At 41.7% G+C, this 23,543-nt stretch overlaps 1 protein-coding gene across 1 annotated transcript in view; it reads right to left on the bottom strand.

Annotated features, from left to right (window-relative positions):
• LVRN (laeverin) overlaps positions 1–23,543 on the bottom strand; it is a 200,482-nt gene that overhangs the window by 98,188 nt on the left and 78,751 nt on the right. The window contains exons 2-3 of the mRNA XM_040343826.1: positions 9,816–9,958; positions 4,129–4,268 (exon numbers count right to left, since the gene is read on the bottom strand). Of these exons, the coding sequence (XP_040199760.1) occupies positions 4,129–4,268; positions 9,816–9,958 (283 nt within the window). The remainder of the gene's footprint in view (positions 1–4,128; positions 4,269–9,815; positions 9,959–23,543) is intronic.

Below are 23,543 nucleotides of genomic sequence, written 5' to 3'. Positions count from 1 at the left end.
GCAGCCATGTATCCCCCCATCCAGCCATTGTCACCCCCCATGCAGCCATGTATCCCCCCATCCAGCCATTGTCCCCCCCCCATGTATCCCCCCCATCCAGCCATTGTCTCCCCCCATGCAGCCATGTATCCCCCCATCCAGCCATTGTCTCCCCCCATGCAGCCATTGTCTCCCCCCATGCAGCCATGTATCCCCCCATCCAGCCATTGTCTCCCCCCATCCAGCCATTGTCTCCCCCCCATGCAGCCATGTATCCCCCCATCCAGCCATTGTCTCCCCCCATGCAGCCATGTATCCCCCCATCCAGCCATTGTCTCCCCCCATCCAGCCATTGTCTCCCCCCATGCAGCAATGTATCCCCCCATCCAGCCATTGTCACCCCCCATGCAGCCATTGTCTCCCCCCATGTATCCCCCCCATCCAGACATTGTCTCCCCCCCATGCAGCCATTGTCTCCCCCCATCCAGCCATTGTCTCCCCCCATGCAGCCATGTATCCCCCCATCCAGCCATTGTCTCCCCCCATCCAGCCATTGTCTCCCCCCATGCATCCATGTATCCCCCCATCCAGCCATTGTCTCCCCCCATGCAGCCATGTCCCGCTTACCTGCATCCCCGCTGCCGCCGACTGTGTAATACGCTGGGAACATTACAACTTTGAATCGCTGTAATGATTGGCGCCGCGCTGCGTATAGACACTCCCCTTCGCTCGGGATTGGACAGTTCACCCGAGCGAGGGGGAGTGTCTATGCGCGGTGCGAATCATTACAGCTATTCAAAGCTGTAATGTTCCCGGCGTATTACACAGTCGACGGTAGCAGGGATGCGGCGAACGGCGGTGGGATGCGGCATCACGGCGACGGCGGCGGCGGGGGGGGGAGGGACGGGGTGAGTATTCTATTTTGGTATCAGGGGTATTTGCGGGAGTACGAGTACTCCCGCAAATACTCGGAATCGGTCCCGATACCGATACTAGTATCGGTATCGGGACAACCCTAGTTTGCGCAAAATGTATAGTGTTTACAAAATAGGGGATAGTTTTATTGCATTTTTAAAAAAAAATAATGTTTTACTACTAATCCTGGCGATCAGCGATTTTTTTCGTGACCGCGACATTATGGCGGACACATCGGAAAATTTTGACACATTTTTGGGACAATTGTCATTTTCACAGCAAAAAATGCATTAAAAATGCACTGTTTACTGTGAAAATGACAATTGCAGTTTGGGAGTTAACCACTAGAGGGCGCTGAAGGGGTTAAGTGTGACCTCATATGTGTTTCTAACTGTAGGGTGGCGGGGCTGGACGTGTGACATCATTGATCATGTTTCCCTATATCAGGGAACACACAATCAATGACAGCGCCACAGTGAAGAACGGGGAAGCTGTGTTTACACACAGCTCTCCTCGTTCTTCAGCTCCGGGGACCGATCGCGGGACTCCAACGGCGATCGGGTCCGCGGGTCCCGCGGTCACGGAGCTTCGGACCGTGTCGCGGCCGCGCGCCCGCGACCCACGGCTGGGCACTTAAAGAGGACGTACAGGTACGTGCTTGTGCCCAGCCGTGCCATTCTGCAGACGTACATGTGCAGGAGGCGGTCCTTAAGTGGTTAAGCAGAGATTTTCCAGCACATTGAAAACACTTACAATTGTTCAGCAGCTGTTATCTTCTTTCTATAGATAAGGCAATAGTCTATCCATTAGTGTTGCAGAAGTAAGTCTCTGTGGGCTTCTACAATGTTGTATTTCAAACTAGCCAGATCTCCCACTACCTTTTGTTCTTGGTGAGGTATTCGGGAATGTATAGGGGTCTCATTAACCAGACCCAAACTTTTATTCCAACAGTCACTCGAAGTTTATAGATATACGGTAGCCACACAGCTTGCAGACTAGCTCCACAACTTCTTCTCAATTTACCAATTTGGCTACCTGGTGACTACCTGACTGAAATAAAGAATAACAAATCCTTAATAAATAATGGCTACCTGACTTGGAAAAAATATAATTGATTGTATAGGCAGGTCCTCAGTCTATATAATATGAATTATATATACAGTGGATATAAAAAGTCTAAATGTCAGGTTTATGTGATGTAAAAAAAATAGACAAAGTTAAATAATTTCAGAACTTTTTCCACCTTTAATGTGACCTATAAACTGTACAATGCAATTGAAGCAGCGGCACACTGAGCTTCCCAGTGAATGGCTGTACAGTGGGTGGGGGTGGGGGGAGAAGCAGCAGCACACTGAGCTTCGCAGTAAATGGCTGTACAGTGGGTGGGGAGGGGGGGGGTGTCAGGATAAGTCTGATCACTGGAGGAGAGCACGCTGAGTTCCCAGCATAGCTAGAGAACTGACCACAATGTGTTCTCCTACTTAGTGTGGTCAGTTTTAATAGGAAAGCAGAGGGACTGGCAGGAACACCAGAGATTTCACATAAAGGAAGCAATACAAAGAAAACAAAAGACTTTCTCATACAAGTACATGGTACAGCATTCTACATGCATTCTTCTGTATACCATGTGTGGTTCTGTTTTTATATGCATTAGTGTGCCTGCAGTGATGTCTATGGAATCATTTACTGTACTGTATTGTGCGTGAAAACCTTTAATAAAATATTTAGGAAACAAAAAAAATGCATTCTTCTGCAACGTACCAGGGTTCACGCAATCTCACCAGCGATCACAGCACTGCAGTTTATTTGTGAGAGGCATTAATAAAATGTCTCTTTGACATTTTAATAAAGTTTGAATAAAAATGTAACTAGTGCCTTCCACTTCTGTACAACCACCTTGCCCATACAGGGATTGAAATTCGGCCAGTTCAACAGGAATGGCCAGCTTAACTGATGCACAGTAAATTTTTGCCCGGAGTTGGGCTTTAACTTGAACAGGTGCAATAAGGAATTCAGCACTTCATAGCATTAGGTCACTAAGGCCCAGGTTCTCAAAGGACTTACGACCGCGCAGCGCCATGTAAGCCGTCATAAGTCCTAATCTGGCCCGTCGTATCTATGCGACTGATTCTTAGAATCAGTTACGCATAGATATCCATTAGATCCGACAGGCGTAAGTCTCTTACGCCGTCGGATCTTAACTGCAATTTTTTTTTTGCCCGCTAGGTGGCCGTTCCGTTGATTTCCGCGCCAAATATGCAAATTAGCTAGATACGCGAATTCCCGAACGTACGCGCGGCCGACGCAGTAAAGTTACAACGTTACGTTAGGCTTTTCCCAGCGTATAGTTGCCCCTGCTATATGAGGCGCAGCCAATGTTAAGTATGGCCGTCGTTCCCGCGTTGACATTTTAAAAAGTTACGTCGTTTGCGTAACTCGTCCGTGAATAGGGCTGGACGTAATTTACGTCCACGTCAAAACCAATGACGTCCTTGCGACGTCATTTAGAGCAATGCACACTGGAATATTTTACGGACGGCGCATGCGCAGTTCGTTCGGCGCGGGGACGCGCTTCATTTAAATGATACACGCCTCCTACCCACCAAATTTGAATTCCGCCGGGTGATTTACGCTACGCCGCCGCAACTTTACAGGCAAGTGCTTTGTGAATAAAGAACTTGCCTGAAAAACTTGCGGCGGCGTAACGTAAATGAGATACGTTACGCCCGCACATTTTTGCGCCGATCTACGTGAATCTGGGCCTAAATCTCTAGATGTACTCTTGGAAAAAATATTGAATAATGTTGTACTCTATAAGGCTGGATTCACACCTATGCATTTTTAGTGAATTTTGCAGATTTGCACTACAGAACGTGTTCCATAGGAAACCATGTTAAATGGACTGTAGTGCAAATTTGCAAAATGCAAAAAGCACTAAAAATGCATAGGTGTGAATCCAGCCTCAAGGCACTTGTACTATGTTCTTCAATACATGGGCTGTTCACATCTTGCTGTGTGATAAAATGCTTGCGGTTTATTGATTAGGTACACATGGGTGCCATGCAAAAATGAATGCCATTGCCAAACACTGCTCTTAGTTGCATGCATTAATGTGCGTTGTAGTTATGTGCAGTAAAATGCACATTTTACCTAACGTTACCCAACGTATCAGTGTGAGTGGGCCCTAAATGTTGCTAACAAATTTTATTAAGTACTTAAAAAGATTACATTTACCTCACTGCCCCTTTCCGTCGTGTTCACGTAATCAAAGTCACATATCACAAAAGCAGTGATATAGGTTGACATTTTCAGAGTAGTGTTAAATGTGGTAACCGTCCATTTAGTTCCATTTTCATCCTCCCTTTCGGACATAGCTGTAGGAAAAGGAATTCCATTTACTAAAGAGATATTCAAACAAACACAGAATTGCAACTAAAAGTGATGTACACACTAGACAGAATAAGTAACATAAGAAGTTGGGCTAATAGTGAGTCAAAAGTGTGTCTACTGATACATAAACACCTAAATAAAAATGTTGGTAATTGGTGTGTCATCACACCAATTACCGATAATGTTATTTAGGTATTTATGTATCAGTTGACTTGACACACATTTGACTCACTGATATTTTAATGCTTGAATCGTTTTACTGATTGTAAGTGCAATTTTTATGCTTTTATTAATAAAATGTTACTTACTACACTATGAGAGATTCCTCTTTCCTTCTCCACATGCGATTGAGCCATATGCAGCTTATAATTAAGGGTGCAGGAGCGCCTTAATACATCTGGGTGCACACCTTCCTAGTATCCTTGGTCCATTGTCTGATGCAATTGGAGTGTTTGATTCTAGGGTCTGATGTAAAAACCTGCCAGCTAAGGATAAATAAGACTATTGTTTGATTTCCTGTAATAGGGGTCAGGAATCCCCGATGAGTGAGCTGCATATCTATTTTCTTGATGGAGAGGAAAGCACAATCACTAACCTGGTGTCCAATCTTCACATTTTTTTAATTATTCATGTGGACTGATTTTTTACATCTAATTTGTATATTTTTATGAACATTATTTATGTATATGTATGCTAAGTGCCTCACACATTCACAGTCTTTTGGTGGAGAGATTTACACTTCCTGGTGTTAGAATTTGTAAACGTTTTTACATAATTTTGTATGGTTCATGTTGATATATTATTATGGGTATGTGAGAGTGCGCTTATTAATTCACTTACTTCAGCTTTTAGACTGTATTCCCCTTAAAAAGGGACAGCTCTAACAAAACATATATTCATTTTGTCTTAATATTCAATAAAAAATATTATCAATTCATCAATTTATTTTTGTTTATGTAATTGTCACAATATATATTTTTTGCTGCAGAAGAGACATTGAGGGTTATTTACTAAAGGCAAATCCACTTTGCACTACAAGTGCAAAGTGCACTTGAAATTGCACTGAAAGTGCATTTGGTAGTGCAGTTGCTGTAGATCCGAGGGGGACATGCAAGGAGAATAAAAACCAGCATTTTAGCTTGCACATGATTGGATAATAAAATCAGCAGAGCTTCCCCTTCTTTCAGATCTACCCCTCAGATTTACAGTGACTGTACTTCCACTTTCAGTGCAATTTTCAGTGCACTTTGCACTTGTAGTGCAAAGTGGGTTTGCCTTTCGTAAATAACCCCCATTGCATAACCCCCAAGTGACTGCACTTTCACTTTCAGTGCAATTTTCAGTGCACTTTGCACTTGTAGTGCAAAGTGGATTCGCCTTTCGTAAATAACCCCCATTGCATAACCCCCAAGTGACTGCACTTCCACTTTCAGTGCAATTTTCAGTGCACTTTGCACTTGTACTTGCACTTGCAATTTGCCTTTCCTAAATAACCCCCATTGCATGTCTATACTTAAAGTGGAGGTACACCCTAATAGCATGTATATCTGACCAACTCCCTTATATTCGTAACAAGTATTGTCCGCAATTTTTTATTTTTTTTTATGCTGTACGTACCTTGTAATCCATTTTTTCAATCTACTTCTCTCCGCGGGAGTAGGCGTTTCTATGCCTAGGGGGATTGTCATCTGGGAGGTCGCCCAGATGATTGAAGTCTGTTCGCCCCGGCAGATAAGGCCCCGCCCCCCGTATTGCGTATGCATGTTCGGCTTCTTTCGGAAACCCCTTAACTTGTGCGCGCCTACGCAATCTGGGGGGTGGGGCCTTATCCACCAGGGGGGAACAGGCATCAATCATCTGGGCGACCTCTCAGGTGACAATCCCCCTAGGCATAGAAACGCCTACTCCCGCGGGGAGAAGTAGATTGAAAAAATGGATTACAAGGTACATACAGCATAAAAAAAAAACTAATTGCGGACAGTACTTGTTACGAATATAAGGGAGTTGGTCAGATATACATGTTATTAGGGTGAACCTCCGCTTTAAATAGTCTGTCTGTTTCCATTTTTTTATTTTTCAACTTTATTTCCACTTTAAAGCTTTGTGAACTGAGGAAAGTGTATGACTGCTGTACACGGGCTATTTACATTGCAGATTGTTCACACCGATTGACACCATGAGCTCTTAGGCAGCGCTCTGAGTTATTTGAATTAATCGCCTGCCCCTTTGATTGTATGGTCCCTAAATAGTCTCAGCAACTAGGCTGAGCAACATGTTAACATTTTCAGATAATGCACATACTGTTCAAATTGTGTGAAAATCACTTGCAAAGAAATGCTGCAGCACACATTGTAAATACTGTAATATTGGTAAATTCAATTTACAATAATTAATTAACCATTGAGCATCTTTTTCATTTTTTTATTTAGTTATTTTATTAGTGTTAAAGGCTTGATGAATTTACATATATATGTTTGATATAAAAGTACTCTTTCATATGTTTTAGGTGGAGACCTTTCAATACTTTATTTGATGACTATCATATTGTATCTCATGTTCAGATCATAGGACAGTGTTTTTATGCTGTGGAAAAATGTGTTGATTAAACAAATGTGACGAGATGACAATCTGTTTTTTTTGCCCATAGTTGTAAATTACTATTTGCACGCTAAAAAAGCTTAGAGATTGAAGATGATTTTAAATGCAAATGGGCATAAACATTTTAAAAGTAATAATAATATAATGGCACAAGCTGTAATATTTGGACGTGTGTATTAGCCTATGTTATTTAGGTTTATGAATTCGGGGGTAATGCCAGACTGGGAATAAAAAGATGCCCTGGCGCATATCTGTGCCTAGCTCAGCTACATAATTAACAGCAATAATATTTATCAATTAGTACTATGCTACTGACTGACTCAATAAAATGATGGAGGACAAGTGTGTGTAGTGCAGATAAGTAGCAGAAATGGAGCCTACAGCAAAGAGTCACTGGGGGATTATTTACTAAAGGCAAATCCACTTTGCACTACAAGGGCAAAGTGCACTTGAAATTGCACTTGGAAGTGCAGTCGCTGTAGATCCGAGGGGGGACATGCAAGGAAAATAAAAACAACAGCATTTTAGCTTGCACATGGTTGGATAATAAAATCAGAGCTTCCCCTCATTTCAGATCTACCCCTCAGATTTACAGCGACTGCACTTCCAAGTGCACTTTGCACTTGTAGTTAGTACTTGTAGTGCAAAGTGGATTTGCCTTTCATAAATAACCCCCTTTATGCTTAACTAGAGTTTAAAAGATCAGAACCAGGTCCAAGTAAAAAACACAGAGTTGTAGGATGCACTCAAACATTAAAGTGATACTAAACTCTGGTTAAAAAAAACTGTTATGTATTCCTAATCTAGAATAGTACTTCCTATTCCTCTCAGCCTCCTCCAGATTTCCAAAGAATTTTTTTTCTGCAATGTAAAGGATGGCTACTTTGTATGGTCCCACTGTATGTAGGAACGTAGCCACCCTTTCTTGCTTGCTTCCAGGATGGACTGGGGACTATGGAATTTGAAGTTTACATAACTGCAACTAATGTGCAGTATGCATTCCTAACAAATCGGAATGAAGGGAAAGGGGAGAGGTATGGGAGCTCACGGAAGATATGACAAGGAGGCAGAAAACACAGTAAGAAACTATATAATGAAAAATTGATTATAGGGCCAATAAGTAGTGGATGTGTATGAATTATTTTTGGAGAATAAAGATTGGCTTTGTTCACATCAGAACTGCTTCTTTTTCCATACTAGTCAACGAGAATACAAAAGCAGCATGAACTTGCATGAGGTCAAGCAGGCCAATGACAGGTCTGCTGCAGATCAAATGCACCTGTGACCTGTTATATTGCTTTTGTCACCGCTCAAAGTAGAGGTGAATGTATATCCCTGTGCCCCATAGCATGGGGTGTGCAGGCTTATCCTGATAGAAATCCAGAGGGCTAGTAAATGTAAAAAGGAAAGGATTGCCGCTACTCCCGACCAGCCCAGGTGAACAAACGATAAGGAGTGACCTCAGCCTATATGTCTCCACCAAACCACACACCGTGATGCATTTTGCCCCTGCCCAGGGGGGCTTAGTCATAGGGCGAAATGCATCAGGGTGTGTGGTTTGGTGGAGACATGGAGACTGAGGCCACTCCTTATAGTTTGTTCACCTGGTCTGTAGTCCGGTGCTGTGTGTTCATGAATACTATTTCTTGGTGCAGTGATGGTGCGGACTTGTAATGGGGAAGATGGTAAATACCCACTAATATGGGATAAGAAGTCTGTTCTCCGCTCTCCTTTCTGTGATCGGAAGTCTTTTTATAGATGTGATCTCTTTACCAAGCTTCTTACATAATTGTGTGTATATAATCTAATCTCCTCCTCCTAGGCAAGGATAATCTCTGCCAAAGTTGCTGGCAGGACTTTTTCTGACGACCTGCCAGTGCACCGCCCCAGTGTAAAAGCCCTCGGGCTTTCACACTGGAGTGAATAGAGCAGGAGTTTTGGGGGGATTGCAGGCGCTATTTTTAACGCTATAGCTCCTGCAAAACACCCTCAGTGTGAATTGGGTCTTAGGTGTGAATGCAGTTTAACCGTGACTTTCTAAAGATAACAGCCACCGCACATTGGATCCCAAATGTCAATGTTTATTGTAAAAGCATCTACAAACATGGTAGTGACAGTTCCCGCCCTGGGACCACTCCCTCCAATGCTTTTCACCCAATCAGGGCTTAGTCATAGAGATCTCTACAACTATCTCTACAACCAAGCCCTGACTGGGCGCATTGCGTTAGATCAGTGGTCATCAACCCTGTCCTCAGGACCCACTAATAGGCCAGGTTTGCAAGATAAATGAAATACATCATAGGTGATATCATTTGCTGCTCAGTGATTGCAGTATTCTAGTCTGCATCTCCCCAAGGTAATACATAAAACCTGGCCTGTTAGTGGGCCCTGAGGACAAGGTTGATGACCACTGGGTTCAAAGGGAACAGTGCCAGGGAGTGGAATTAGTGGATGCTTTAAAATAAATGTGGATATTTGTAATTTTCCAGGTGTACAGTGGCTCTTATCTTTCCTTCTAGACAGAGAGCTTTGGGGGTTCAGATAGCCCCAGCACCCGGGGTTCGAGTAGCAGTGGGAGGAAGCTGCTTGGAGCTAAGAGTTTTTTCAGGTTAGTACCATAGGCCACTAACCCTAAGAATACCGATCAAGAAAGTCAGAGTGAAGTCAGAAATTTCAAAACTTCAGACTTAAATTGGGGTCAACAGTTTAGAAAGTCCTGAAACTACCGGACCATCACGAAAGCCTGGAATTAGCATTTTCAGAAGGTAAGCTCAGTAATGTCCACATACATGCTTACACAACATAGATTTCCTATGTTACTAATTACTAATATTTAAGTAATAAGATATGTATTACTATTAATATAAATGACTAGTTCATGAATAATTTTATCATATAAAGTAAGACTTCTGAACTAGAATACATGTACCTACCTATAGCTGGCATATTAGAAAGGGCCACATAACTGGAATTGTGGACAATCCTAGTTTTGAAGGTTGCTTTCAGTGCCGGTTCATCAAAGCATGGATAAACTGTCCTGGCAGATGCTGGCTCCAGCTCCGATCCCACTAGGACTCTGCAGACAGAAAATGAGAAGCAGTTAACAGACTGGGATCAAGTGTTCTCAAGCTCTGTCTGTAGGACCCCTGCTATACATGTCATCAATACACAGACACGGACCCCAGGGGAGAAACAGAAAAATAAAAAGTAAATCAGACAAAATCAATATAAACAATTAGTATAAGGGCACACACAATGTGAGGACACGCCAATGGATTATTTTTCCTGGTATGTGCTCCTTTATTATTCATTTAACAGCAATACCTATCTATTTTTCCTAAAGTTGCAAGACGTTTTGTTTTTACTTTCATTAGATGTGATGAAGTATAAATTGATAAATACAACATGCACATATATGTCCATGTTCTGCGTATAGGTGGCCCATACAGGCAAAGCACCATACGATCCAGGCAGAGATCTGAAATATTTGGTAGTCTATATAGACACTTTTTTATGCATATAGAGTGTATTATAGTCACATTATCTATCTCCTTTCCCCTCCCCCTCCCTCTTGTCTCTGTTACACAGCGCAGACACCATCACCTTTTTTCAAAGCACCATACTGCTACGTTGCTGCCTGTTTCCAGGTGTAGGGCACAGACACCCACTGTGATTGTACACAGCAGGAGTTTGTCAGCAGGTCCTGGCCAAAGACTCATGGCTGGAACCTGCTGATCCACTCTATTCAATCACAGCCCAGAGCCCTGTGTTCACAATCAACACAGGCCTCTGTACACAGGGAACAATCTCTCTGCAAAGCAGGGAGGAGAAACAAGATCTGTTGCAAAAAGCAGCACTCATTACACAAATTAGACTTTAAACTATTACACATTTAACCTCTTGATTACCTAAGATTTTACCCCCTCCCAGCCAGTGTCATTAGTACAGTGACAGTGTATAGTAGTATCACTGATCACTGTATTAGTGTCACTGGTGATAACTGTGGCAGTTAATCAGTTCCCACTCAGTGTCAGATTGTCCGCCGCACTATCACGGTCCCATTATAAATTGCTGATCTCCACTATTAGTAGTATAAAATATTTACATAAATAAATAAAAATTCCAGTATAGATACACTATTGTTTGTAGACACTATAACTTTAATGCAAACCAATCAATATACACTTATTGTTTTTTTATATATTTTTTTTACCAAAGACATGTAGCAGAATACATTTAGGCCATAATCTATGAATACATTATAGTGGAATCAGTACTACGGGACATAATACGTTTTCCCGTCTCACTGACCCCCCAACTAGCTATTCTCAACTTGAACATTGACGACATACCGCTTAACCTCAGTCTGGTGACAACACACATTCTCTTAGCTACAAAAATTCTGATAGCCAGAAAATGGAGATCGAAAGATGTCCCTACCCTTGCAGAAGTGGTAAATTTGTTACAAACTCACTATACTTATGAGACTATCCTGTCTCATGGAAAACACACACATCCTACTTAAATGATTCTATGGAAACCATGGAAACTTTGATACAACCATTGATTTACGGAATTCCTCTTGATGCTCTCAGGCCTCGTACACACGACCGAGGAACTCGTCGGAAAAGACACATCGTTTTCCTTGACGAGTTCCTTGTTAGGCTTGTCGAGGAACTCGACAAGCTTGCTTTGCGTACACACGGTCAAGACAAAATCTCCTCGTTCTCAAACGCGGTGACGTACAACACATACAATGGCAGGGGAAGTTCGATTCCACTGGCACAACCCTTGGGGCTGCTTTTGCTAATCTCATGTTACTGCGTGTTAAGTAACTTGTTCTCTTTTTTCCTCGTCAAGTTCCTCGACAGTTTCCTCGATGAAAAACGTACACACGACCGGTTTCCTCAGCAAAAAAGCTCTCCCACCAAGTTTCCTGATGGATTCTGTCGAGTTTCTCAGTCCTCCTCCCCCTTCAACCCTCCCATCTCTACTCTCCTTCCCCTTCACCCTACCGTTCCCCTCCCTCGATCAACACTTTAACTAGTGTAGATGCACTTTGTTTGGAAACAACATACTGTTCGAATTGTTATGTTTTGGTTTTCATAATCTGGTGATGCACGCAATGATAGTGTGTACCTCTACAGTTCTTTATTGTAATCTACACTGATCATTACATTTCATTTATGTTTCAACATAACTGTATATCTGAAAATACTCAATAAAGAATATTTAGAAAAATCTATGAAAACATTAGATTTTTTTATTAGATATGTTTTATAGCAAAAAAAATATATATATATATTTTTTAAAAATGTTGTTTATATATAATGCTTAACTGCCCCTTGACTACCTACCTACCTACAAGTGGACATAATAACGCTAAGATGAGTACACATTGCCACAGCCACAAAGTGGTATTTCAGCTAAAGCTACTTAAAAAAAACAAAAAACAGCTGCGCAATAAACTTATAACAAAAAACAATTAGAATTGGGTTTAATGTAATAACTGTAATAACTTCAGTGGGTACACCCTGTACCAAGGACATGGTAGGATTTTAATCTTCCCCAAATCTTTAAACATTGCACAGCAGAATATATATTTGTATCAAGTTCTAAGCCTCGCCAAAATGACAACTGCTGTGTACATTCCTAACGCCTTCCATTTTGCATTCTATTTCTGTTAAAGCTATAATTTTAAGATTGTGCCATGATCGTTCATATTATTCTTTGTGAGCTAATGACTTTGCACCTTGTTGAGATTTAATCCCATATCTTATTAACTGTAAATTATTATATGGCACTTAAGTGGCTCAAAGAAAGCAAATTTTAATTCTGACAGAACACACTATTTGAAATGTCAAGGTTTTTTAATGTACAATCTAAAATCGTCTAATTTTCCGGCTTAAAACTTTATTACTTTAGGGTATATCAGTGATTTCAATGCATGTCATAAAACACCGTAAACATTTTGGAGAAGTGTTCAAAATTCCAGGGAATGTCAGTAAATTTATAGCAGCTGTCAACTGTATATGGAATGATTTAGTGTCCTTGCAGGGAATGTATGTTAGCAATTTATACAATACTGGACACAGCCGTATGAATGCATCATTAAAGGAAACCTGTACTGAATATAAGGCTTCATTCACCTACTGTATATCTCTGAAAATGCTATGGAGGGAATTGGAACAGAGTAATCCAATTCCAATGTTCCAATTACTTCCATATATTCTAAGGCACAGACCTAAAGGGATCTATTTAAAAAGAAATAGCTTTACGAATAGTATTCCAGCAAAAATCACATACAATACATGTAATGCTTCTATTAGTTGCCTTCCACAGGGCAAATGTAACATTTGCTAACATTTAATCCCAAGAGAAAAAGAAAAAACTTAAGAACATTCGACTTACAAGAGTTAAAGAACATTTGACCAAGAGAAAAAATATAACACTATAGGCTAAAAACATTTGATGAGAAGAGGAAATAATATGAGCAAAACTTCTGCATTGTGGAAAAAACGTATAATGATGCCTACGCTAACCTCAATCGTGCTCATGGGGTGTGCTGGGTGTGCAAGGACACACCCTAATCACCTGTGCACAACGCTATGTCTGGCCCTGCTAATTTAGCAGGGGGGGGGGTAAAGCCCTGTACACACGATAGGTTAACCAGAGGACAATGGTCTGAAGGACCATTGTCTTAGGTTAACCCAGTGTTTCTCAATTCCAGTCCTCAGGCCCCCCAACAGGTCAGGTTTTCAGGATTTCCATTATTTTGCACAGGTGATTTGATCAGTTTCACTGCCTTAGTAATCACCACAGCCTTTTCATCTGAGGGAAATCCTGAAAACCTGACCTGTTGGGGGGGCCTGAGGACTGGAATTGAGAAACACTGGGTTAACCGATGAAGCTGACTGATGGTCCATCACGCCTACACACCATAGGTTAAATAACCGATCGTGTCAGAACGCGGTGACGTAAAACACAACGACGTGCTGAAAAAAATGAAGTTCAATGCTTCCAAGCATGAGTCGACTTGATTCTGAGCATGCGCAGGTTTTAAACCAATGGTTTTGCATACTAACGATCGGTTTTGACCAATCGGTTATCAATCCATCGGTTAAATTTTAAAGCAAGTTGGCTTTTTTTTAACCTATGGTTAAATAACCGATGGGGCCCACACACGATCGGTTTTGACCGATGAAAACGGTCCTTCAGACCGTTGTCCTCTGGTTAACCTATCGTGTGTATGAGGCCTAAGACTAAAAAATGTTGAACACCCCCCACTGTGCTGCAGCTATTTTTTTTTTAAACTTCCCAGGTGCCATTGTTCAGCTAAGGATCTGGGTCAGAAAAGGGACTATTTAACCACTTTCAGGTTCAGGCAGAGTGGTCTACTGCACTGCGGTTCTGACAATTGAATTAAAGTCCCAGCCTCTTTTCTATCAATCCGCAGGGCAGAATGGGGCTTTAATTTTTTTTTAACAGAGATGTTTTTTTGGAAATTAAATCAGCATTACAATTGTCCGGTCCCAGCCAAGCATAACATGACAAAGTGATCAAGAAACATAATAGACATTAATGATGGTAAAATAAAGCGTAACATCCAAAGTTACTATACTCCCATTCCCACTAAAGAAGCATGAGGATGTGTTACTTCGGGGGTTACTTACTTGGGGAAGAGCGACCACCAGCTAAGTAGTCAGGGACGCCACCACACCATCAGTTCAAGTATCCACACGTTAACCCTTATACTCTATCCATCCTGACCAGGCCTTTTTGTATCTTGTTGGGCATTGTCTGTTATGATACGTGAGTCTATAGAGGGGGAGCAGCGAATTAACTCAGAGGCACCAGGCCTCTCTCGTGGGCGGCTCCGCCAATTTCCATTTAAGGAGGATCTCCCTCCTGGCATAGAACAGGGAAAAAGTCAAGCAGAGCTTGGTGTATCTGTCACCCTGTACCTCTTCCAGGTGGCTAAGCAGGAGAACCAAGGGGTCCAGAGGAACCAGCGTCCCACACACTCCTGTCATAGTGTCCGCAACCGCCTGCCAGAACGCTTGAAGTCTAGGACAGGACCAGACCATATGCCAGAATGATCTTGTCTCCTGTTTACATCTAGGGCATAGTGGATCGCGCTGAGGATAAATGCGGGCTTTACTTGTCTGAACCACAGCGCAGTAGATCCCTCCGCCTGTACCCAAAAGACGTTAAATAGTCAATAGGTTAATAGTTGCAGAGCTTGGTTCCCAGGTGGAATGAACACTACCGGTACCTGGCTCTTAGCTCATGGTGATCCTCCAGAAAAGTCCCTGGGCCCCAGGTAAATTAAGCCAACTGGACTATAAACACACACACACACGTGTGTTTGAGCTTTTGGGTGCACACCCTAACGCAGAAGGCTGCACACACCAGTGAGTGTAAGGAATCAACTACTTCAGAGAGTGAATACAGAATAGATACAATGTTGCAGATATACAAACATTGTTTCAGTCCAGTAAACTTGTATAAATTCTGTATAGGAGTTCAATCACCATAAACTTCTCCATACATTTCTCCATATACTTCTCCATATACTTTGTGCACAGTGCAGAGGTCTCCCTCTCTCTTGAGTGTTTTTAGCCTATATTGTGTAAAGTTGGCCACAGCAGGCAGGCCGATCAAAAAAACTGAACAAATTTCCCCATCCACACATTTGAGGTGGATGCCGGAATCCTCCCAGTTGTGTCATTGTATTCTAAAAGTTGGACCCAATTGGCTGCATGTGCTGATCTAAACAAAATTTTACAACAGGTCTGTTCATGAAGAGTCAATCATTAGATCGACTTCTCATGCTTGGGAACTATCATAGATGGATGAAATTTGCCCAGACCCTGCTGAACTGCCCGAATTTTGATCCATCTATGGCCAGCCTTTAGGCTATTTTCTCTATTGGTGAAATGTTCTTTAACTCTCCCAGTCAAATGTCCTTTAGGCTTTTTTCATTTGAGCCTGGGTTCACTCTATTGCGAACAGAGACATTGCATGTGATCTGCACAGCATTGTTGTGGTGATCAAATGCGATGTCTGTGCAATGCGAATTCAGCCATACAGTTGTATGGCTGAACTGGCATTGGATTTGCACGAAAAAGGTGCAGGAATCTTTTTTTCCCCTGCACTGGAATCAAATCGCATGGGTGCTCACACCCATGCGATCTGATTCCTGTCCGAATTCACAGTTCGCATTGCGATCTGCAAACCGATCTGGGGTGTCATTAACTTTGTATTGACACACGTAGCAGTTGGCAGAGGGCAGTGTGAACTGCCTGTGGGGGAGATGCGATGCGGGAACCCGCACTGGAATCGCGCTGGTTCCAGCATCACAATAGTGTGAACCCAGGCTTAGGAATAAATGTTAGAGAATTTTACACTCACCTTGTGAAGGCAACAAATAGAAACTGACATTACAAACTAATTGCTAATTAAGACATTCACACAGCAAATGTTTTACAGAGTTTTTTAAAATTTGGATAAGGGTAGGGATAGCGACCAACCACATAAGAGGGACAGACCTGGAGTGGTGATAGGGTGACCTGTGGTCCCCAGATTTTAGTATTGCCTCACCAGGAGTCAGGACTAATACCACAGTACGAGTACACAATGCTCTGCCTGGGGCCCACATCATATACAGGATCCCTATACCTTTCTCTGCACAGCGCCCCTAGCAGGCAGATGGTTGCTCTGGCCATAAACAGATCACCTTAGAGCCCAGTACAGTACATTATGCTGTGCTGTAACAATTTGCAACAAGCTGCAGTGCATAACAATAACAAATAGTTGGAAAAAAAGCACTGAAATGGGTGCTGTGAATAGATCAGAAGATCTAAAAATGTTGTAGTGTTTTTTCATTTATTTTCTGGTGGTTCTTCGAGACAGAAAGAGAAGGGAAATCTTCTCAGTGGATAACAAGAAGCAAAAAAATTGCCTGATAACAGTTTCAACCCTTCCCTGTACTATTTAATAATAATAATAATAATAATAATAATAATAATAATAATAATAATAATAATAATAATAATTTAAAAAAAATGAAACAGAGTCTTTACATACACTACACAGTGTATTATCATACAGTAATGCATGATCCGCGGTGCCATTTATTTAGAATCCACAACAAGCACTGCTACATTTACCTATGGTCTGTTGTAATGTCAAGGTATAACGTGTCAATAGTGATCTCCAACCCAAACCAAAAAACAAAAATCCAAGGTATATACCAAAAAATGATGTACATATAAAATAAAGTAAGGGATAAACGTAGCTGTAGGGAGATGCGTTTTACTAACAGAGTATAGAAGGTCACAAAATAAATCTCTATAAACGTTCTGAAAAGTAAAATATGGTAAATGCTTTATTCACTGAATAAGAAATCTAAACTTTCTGAGAACAATCCCTTTGTTTCTCATTAATGTTCTGCAAAAGCCGACACAAGAACCTTTCCAAATGCTGGAACTCCTTTTGTATGAATGCTTAGAAATAATTATACAGTGTTTGAACTACATTATTTTCAGCAGAGATTTATAAAACTTTTAATTTCATATGCACAAGAACAGAGGTTAGAGGTTCTTCTTCCACAGCTTTGGGCTTTTCTTTGGCACATCCACTGCTCAGTATACAAAATATGTACAGGAATAATAGAAGGAACTCTAGTGCAGCAAGTCAAAGCAACTGTGATCGGATCACATTTTTGCTGATCTTTGCTTATTGATAGCTAAATGTTGGCTTCTATAAGATACTGCCTTATTTACCAAAAATAAACCTGTTCTTTTGCATGTGTTTTCTTATGGTTTCTAGAACTAAATAATCTTTGAGAAGAGCCCTCATGTTTATTTCCTTTTCATCTCACCAAGTGATAGGTTTTCATTACTGGCAGGCCGCTACTGTTGTACTTGGGGGTCTGACTTTCCAAAATGGAAACAACTAGCAATGGTGGAGTTCCCCTTAACAGTGACTAAAATTATTCCCAAAATTTTAGCCCATCCTAAATTCTAACCATCCCACTATCTGAACCCTTAACACTTAACCTAATCCCTAAAATAATATGCTAGCTCCTAATCAGCCAGTTAAAAACAGTTAACTCTTGAGCCTTACTTAGGCGCTGAGTCCTGTAGATTGTGAATGGGTCATTTGTTTACATGACAGATTGCACTGTGAACTGTAAATTCGAACAGGAATCGGATCGCATGGGTGTGAACACCCATGCGATCTGATTCTGGTGCGGACAAAATAAAGGGTTCTGCACAAGTTTGGTCCGAATGCAATGAAAATTCAGCCATACGGCGCCGTCGTTTCTTAGCTGTCTATTTAGGCCGGCCGCTAGGAGCGTGTACGCTGATTTACGCCTAGAATGCGTAAATCAGCGAGATACGCCTATTCACGAACGTACGCTTGCCCGTCTCAGTAAAGATACGCCGTTTACGTAAGGCGTTTTCAGGCCAAAAGATATTCCACCAAAAAGATGGCGCAGCCAATGTTACGTATGGACGTCGGAACCGCGGCAAATTTTAAATTTTTTACGTTGTTTGCGTAAGTCGTCCGTGAATGGTGCTGGCCGTAATTTACGCACACGTCGAAAGCAATGAGTCTTTGCGGCGTAAGTTGGAGCATGCGCACTGGGTTACGTCCACGGACGGAGCATGCCCCGTTCGTTAAAAACGTCATTTACGTGGGGTCATGCTTTATTTACATAAAAAACACCCAACTCTTCACAATTTGAATTAGGCACATTTACGCTACGCGGCCGTAACTTAGGACGCAAGTGCTTTGTGAATACAGCACTTGCCTCTCTAACTTACGTGGCGTAGCGTATATGAGATACGCTACGCCTGCCTAATGTTAGGCACGGCTACCTGAATCCAGCTATAAGTGTTTACTTGTCTATCTCCAAAGCTCTAAGTGTCGTTTCTCGCTGGTGCTTCGTTCTTCAGCATGAGTCACTTCTGACAAGTTCTTGAGATAACATCAGCTACAAATTTGTGTCATGGAGGGTGCTTAGAGGGAGATAGGTCTATTCAGAATACAGCTTTGCGTGTTCCTTTGTTTCTCTGCCTATGTGGGGGGTCCCTTAACTCATCGACCCTATCCTCAGGGCCCACTAACAGGCCAGGTTTTTTTGTATTACCTTGGGGAGATGCAGACTAGAATCACTGAGCAGCAAATGATATCCCCTGTTATGTATTTCAGTTATCTTGCAAACCTGGTCTGTTAGTGTGCCCTGAGGACATGGCTGATGACCACTGCCTTAACTCCAATCAGCTCTCATGCAGTGTAAATGCAGTCTCTCCACCCTTCCCTATGTACTGCTGAAAGATAAAGAAAGAGATTTTTAACACAATCTGCACTTTTGAAAAGGTGTAGAGTGGGGGAAGACAGCAGATATACATGTAAAACCTATGCAGGAGGATTTGTTTCATCCCTGTGTATCATCTGAGGCTATTCACTTCACGGGGTATATGTGAGGGTTTAAAACCACTTTAAATAATGCATTAGACTTTAACTAAATCCACTAGATTTTAGTCGACTAATGGAAAATTGGAATTGATTTTCATCATGGATTTCATCAATTGACTTAATTATAATTTTACTAAATGCCACTGAATACGTGAAGCAGACGAAAACAATGATGAAAATATTTTAGATGATTTCAGTTGAACCCCCTCCTCCTAAGCCCCCTGCCCACAACCTCCCCTCTACCTCACCACACAGCATGGTATAGTTGAAATCCAATCCCCTTATGTATATATTTTTTTAAATTAGCATGACTTCCACATTGCTAAAGAAAACAGAACCTAAAAAAGAAAAGTTGCAGATTAAAAAAATTATTACTCAGATAGGTACATTATCTATATCATTGATCGAACTTGTGATCTGTCTGACTTTTCTCTTTACTCATCGATCCTTATTGTGAACATATTCTATATGTGGCCTAAGACAATTCCAAAGTGGCCCAGGAAGGTCAATGGTAGGACACCCCTGCTTTAAGTAATACAGCTAGGTCACCTCTCCACCTTGAAAGAGAGAGCAGGGTACACACCACTCCAAACCAACCTGCGAGACCCCGTATACTACTGGGAAGACCTGGATGCTCATCTGGTCCGCAGCCAGAAAAGTCCAAGGAAAACTAAGAGAAGTGGCAGCACATCCAGAAATTAAAATCAATGACTTTATTGGAACTCCATAAAAATATGAAACATGACAAACGACCCAAAGGTGCTCAGTAGACAGGTTTCACACAAACGTGCTTACTCATTACTTGATGAGTAAGCACGTTTGTGTGAAACCCATCTATTGGGCACCATTAAGTCATTTGTGTGTCATGTTTCATCTTTTTATGGAGTTCCAATATAATAAGTCATTGATTTTAATTCCTGGATGTGCTGCCACTTTTCTTCACTTTCCTGTCACCTCTCCACCTTGACTAAGCACGGAACCCCAGTGTGAAACGTGTCAGATATATACCCCACTGCTTGCTGTGCTTTGTAGTGCTTTTTCCTGTTTTACCATTAAAGACTACCTTTCAAAGTTTTTTTGGTGTACGACCATCCATATTTTCTTTTTTGAGTTTTACCTCTCCACCTTGTCTGCACATTTGCAAGCAGCACATCTGATTGAACCCTCCCTCTCCAACTCTAAAGCCTCGTACACACGACCAAGAAACTCGACGGGCGAAACACATCCTTTTGCTCGTCGAGTTCCTTGTTAGGCTGCCGAGGATCTCGGCGAGCCAAATTTCTCCATTCCCGTCGAGGAAAAAGAAGACATGCTCTCTTTTTGGCTCGACGAGATCCTCGACAGTTTCCTCGTCGAAAAGTGTACACACGGCCGGTTTCCTCAGCAAAAAAAAAAACAGCAAGTTTCTTGCTGGTTTTTGCCGAGAAACTCGGTCGTGTGTACGAGGCCAAAGTGGTGCTCGAAAGGGGATCACAAGGGGCTGATACAAAAAAAAAAAGGAAAATCTAAATTTTACTAGCAACAAATGTTTTTGATCTTAATAAATACATAACTGCATTAATAAGGTTTTTTATTTGCCTTTAAGTCCTAATACTGATTTACTCCTTCTGTAAATTTACCAATCCTAATTTAGAAACCATTCCTCATGATGGCCATCTATAGAACATGACATGCCTGACAACCTAGGAAAAAACATAATAGATACCTGCTTGACTCTAGCCAGAAATAATGGACTCAAACCCCCAAGACTAGTATCTAAGTAGGTAGCCATGATTCTGTATTCAAGAAACTTGAATTGGGACATAGCGGCTACACGGACATCTGTGTGGGTGCAGGTGCCCGACTCTAAATTCACACTGTCTATACAGCTGCTGTGTCCCATTATACATCAAAGGAACTTTCGGCACAGGGATGCACAGAATACCAGAGCGCCCCATGCTGGTAAGCACAGCCCTTGCATGGGGTACACATTAATACGCCCTGTGTGAACAAGGCCTTATAGGATCCCTTTTCACATTTTAAATTCACTCCTATAAAACACTGAATAACTCAAGGTACTAGATAAAGTAAAAATTGTTATGATAATCACAAAAGCCCGTTATTGTTCATAAACAATAGAAAATAGAATGAGATCAACACCTTCAATGTCTGCATTGGCTACAATGGCTGCATTATACAGTACAGATATGAACTTTCAGTATGGACCTACATATGACTACATTTCCATGTTTAAGTGAAATACATAGAGTACAACCATTGATCTTAAAAAGTTGCACAGAAAAAGCATGTAAGTATTTTCAAAAAAAAGAAAAAGCATGTAACTGCCAATTGAATAAATAACACTGCTGTGGTTATAAGCGACTCTGGCGAAAATGTGGCAGAGATTTTTTAAGCTTTCAGACAGATGATAGTCAATTATATTAATGCCTCAATTATATAAATGGCCATCATTAAAAGCAGACATAAAAAATATTCTGCGGGAAAGTTAACATCGCCATTTCATTTAGCTGTTTCAGAAATACATGACACTCTATTTCACAATAATATTTGAAAGGTTAAATTGTTTCTGTTACACTGAAAACTCAGCTTTACTTTCTGTTGGAGCCTTTAGACCTAGGTTACATTTGCGCCTGGGGGCAAATGTAACGAGCTGAACCACATATTTACTGCCCCCCCAACCACTCGCACTAGGCGGCAAAGGCAGCTGTATGGGGGTATGCAAACGCCACTGCAAAAAGTATCCCCGCTGTTGCATTTGTGAAATTATCCCTTAGACCCCTTTCACACTGAGGAGTTGTCATTATTCTTTAACCACATCCGGATCACCCACCGTCATTATACGTGATGTGTTTGAAGAGGAATACCGTTGTTATGATAGCAACTATCTACCATAACCCTGGTATCCTCTTCTTCAGTGGGCAGTCCTCTACAAGATAAAAGTGGTCTCTCCGGCGGATACGCCGCAAGATCACTTTTATCGGCGGAGGGTGCCCTCCGCCGCTTCCCTTGCTGTACATGTAGACGAGTGAGGGGAAGATGGCCCCCCAGCCGTCTCCATATCACTGCAGGGCCGTAGCTACGTCAAATCGTCACTTCCGCCCATAAGTCTTAAAGAGACATTTATTTGTTGTAATTTTTTCAAATGACAAATTTGTATTTAATTTTTTATTGCATTTAAGTCCAAATATGAGATCTGAGATCTTTTTGACCCCAGATCTCATATTTAAGAGGACCTGTCATGCTTTTTTCTATTATTCTATGTTTACATTCCTTGTAATAGGAATAAAAGTGACCCAATTTTTATTTTATTTTTTTAAAACAGTGTTAAAATCAAAATAAATAAAGTAAATCAAATAAGATTTTTTTTTAAAGCGCCCCATCCCGACGAGCTCATGCTTTTTTTCAAACCACACATGTGAGGTATCGCCGCAATCGTCAGAGCGAGAGCAATAATTCTATCCCTAGACCTCCTCTGTAACTCAAAACATGCAACCTGTAGAATTTTTTAAACGTCGCCTATGGAGATTTTTAAGGGTAAAAGTTTGTCGCCAATCCACGAGCAGACACAATCTTGAAGCGTGACATGTTGGGTATCAATTTAATTGTCGTAACATTATCTTTCACAATATAAAAAGAAACTTTACTGTTGTCTTATTTTTTAATTCAAAAAAGGGATTTTTTTCCAAAAAAAGTGCGCTTGTAAGACCGCTGCGCAAATACGGTGTGACAAAAAGTATTGCAATGACCGCCATCTTATTCTCTAGGGTGTTGGATTTTTTTTTATAATGTTTGGGGGTTCTAAGTAATTTTCTAGCAAGCACGGCCAACATGTCCGTGGTTGAGCAACAACAGTGGCACTGGTCAGCTGCAGACTGGCCAGCCATCACCAGGCACTGGGTCCCAGAACACTGGCAAGCGACAAGCAGGTTGCACACGGGCAGGAGGGGGAGCCAAAGCTCACACGAAGAGCGTCCTCACACGCCATGGATAGGTCCCTTCACAAACCTCATGGTATGTAGAGAATGTGGGGCAGGAGGAGCTGAGTGTACTGGGGGGGGGGGTGGTGGTGAGAGAAGAAGGGGATGCTTTACCCTGGGGGGGGGGAGCTGAGTGTACTGAGGGGTTGGTGAGAAAAGAAGGGGGTGTGTTGTCCTGGGGGGGGAAGCAGAGTG

This window comes from Rana temporaria, chromosome 1 (genome assembly GCF_905171775.1).
Source record: "Rana temporaria chromosome 1, aRanTem1.1, whole genome shotgun sequence".
Lineage (NCBI taxonomy): Eukaryota > Metazoa > Chordata > Amphibia > Anura > Ranidae > Rana > Rana temporaria.
The sequence above is the reverse complement of the archived record's forward strand: the minus strand, read 5'-3'. Positions and strand labels throughout refer to the sequence as shown.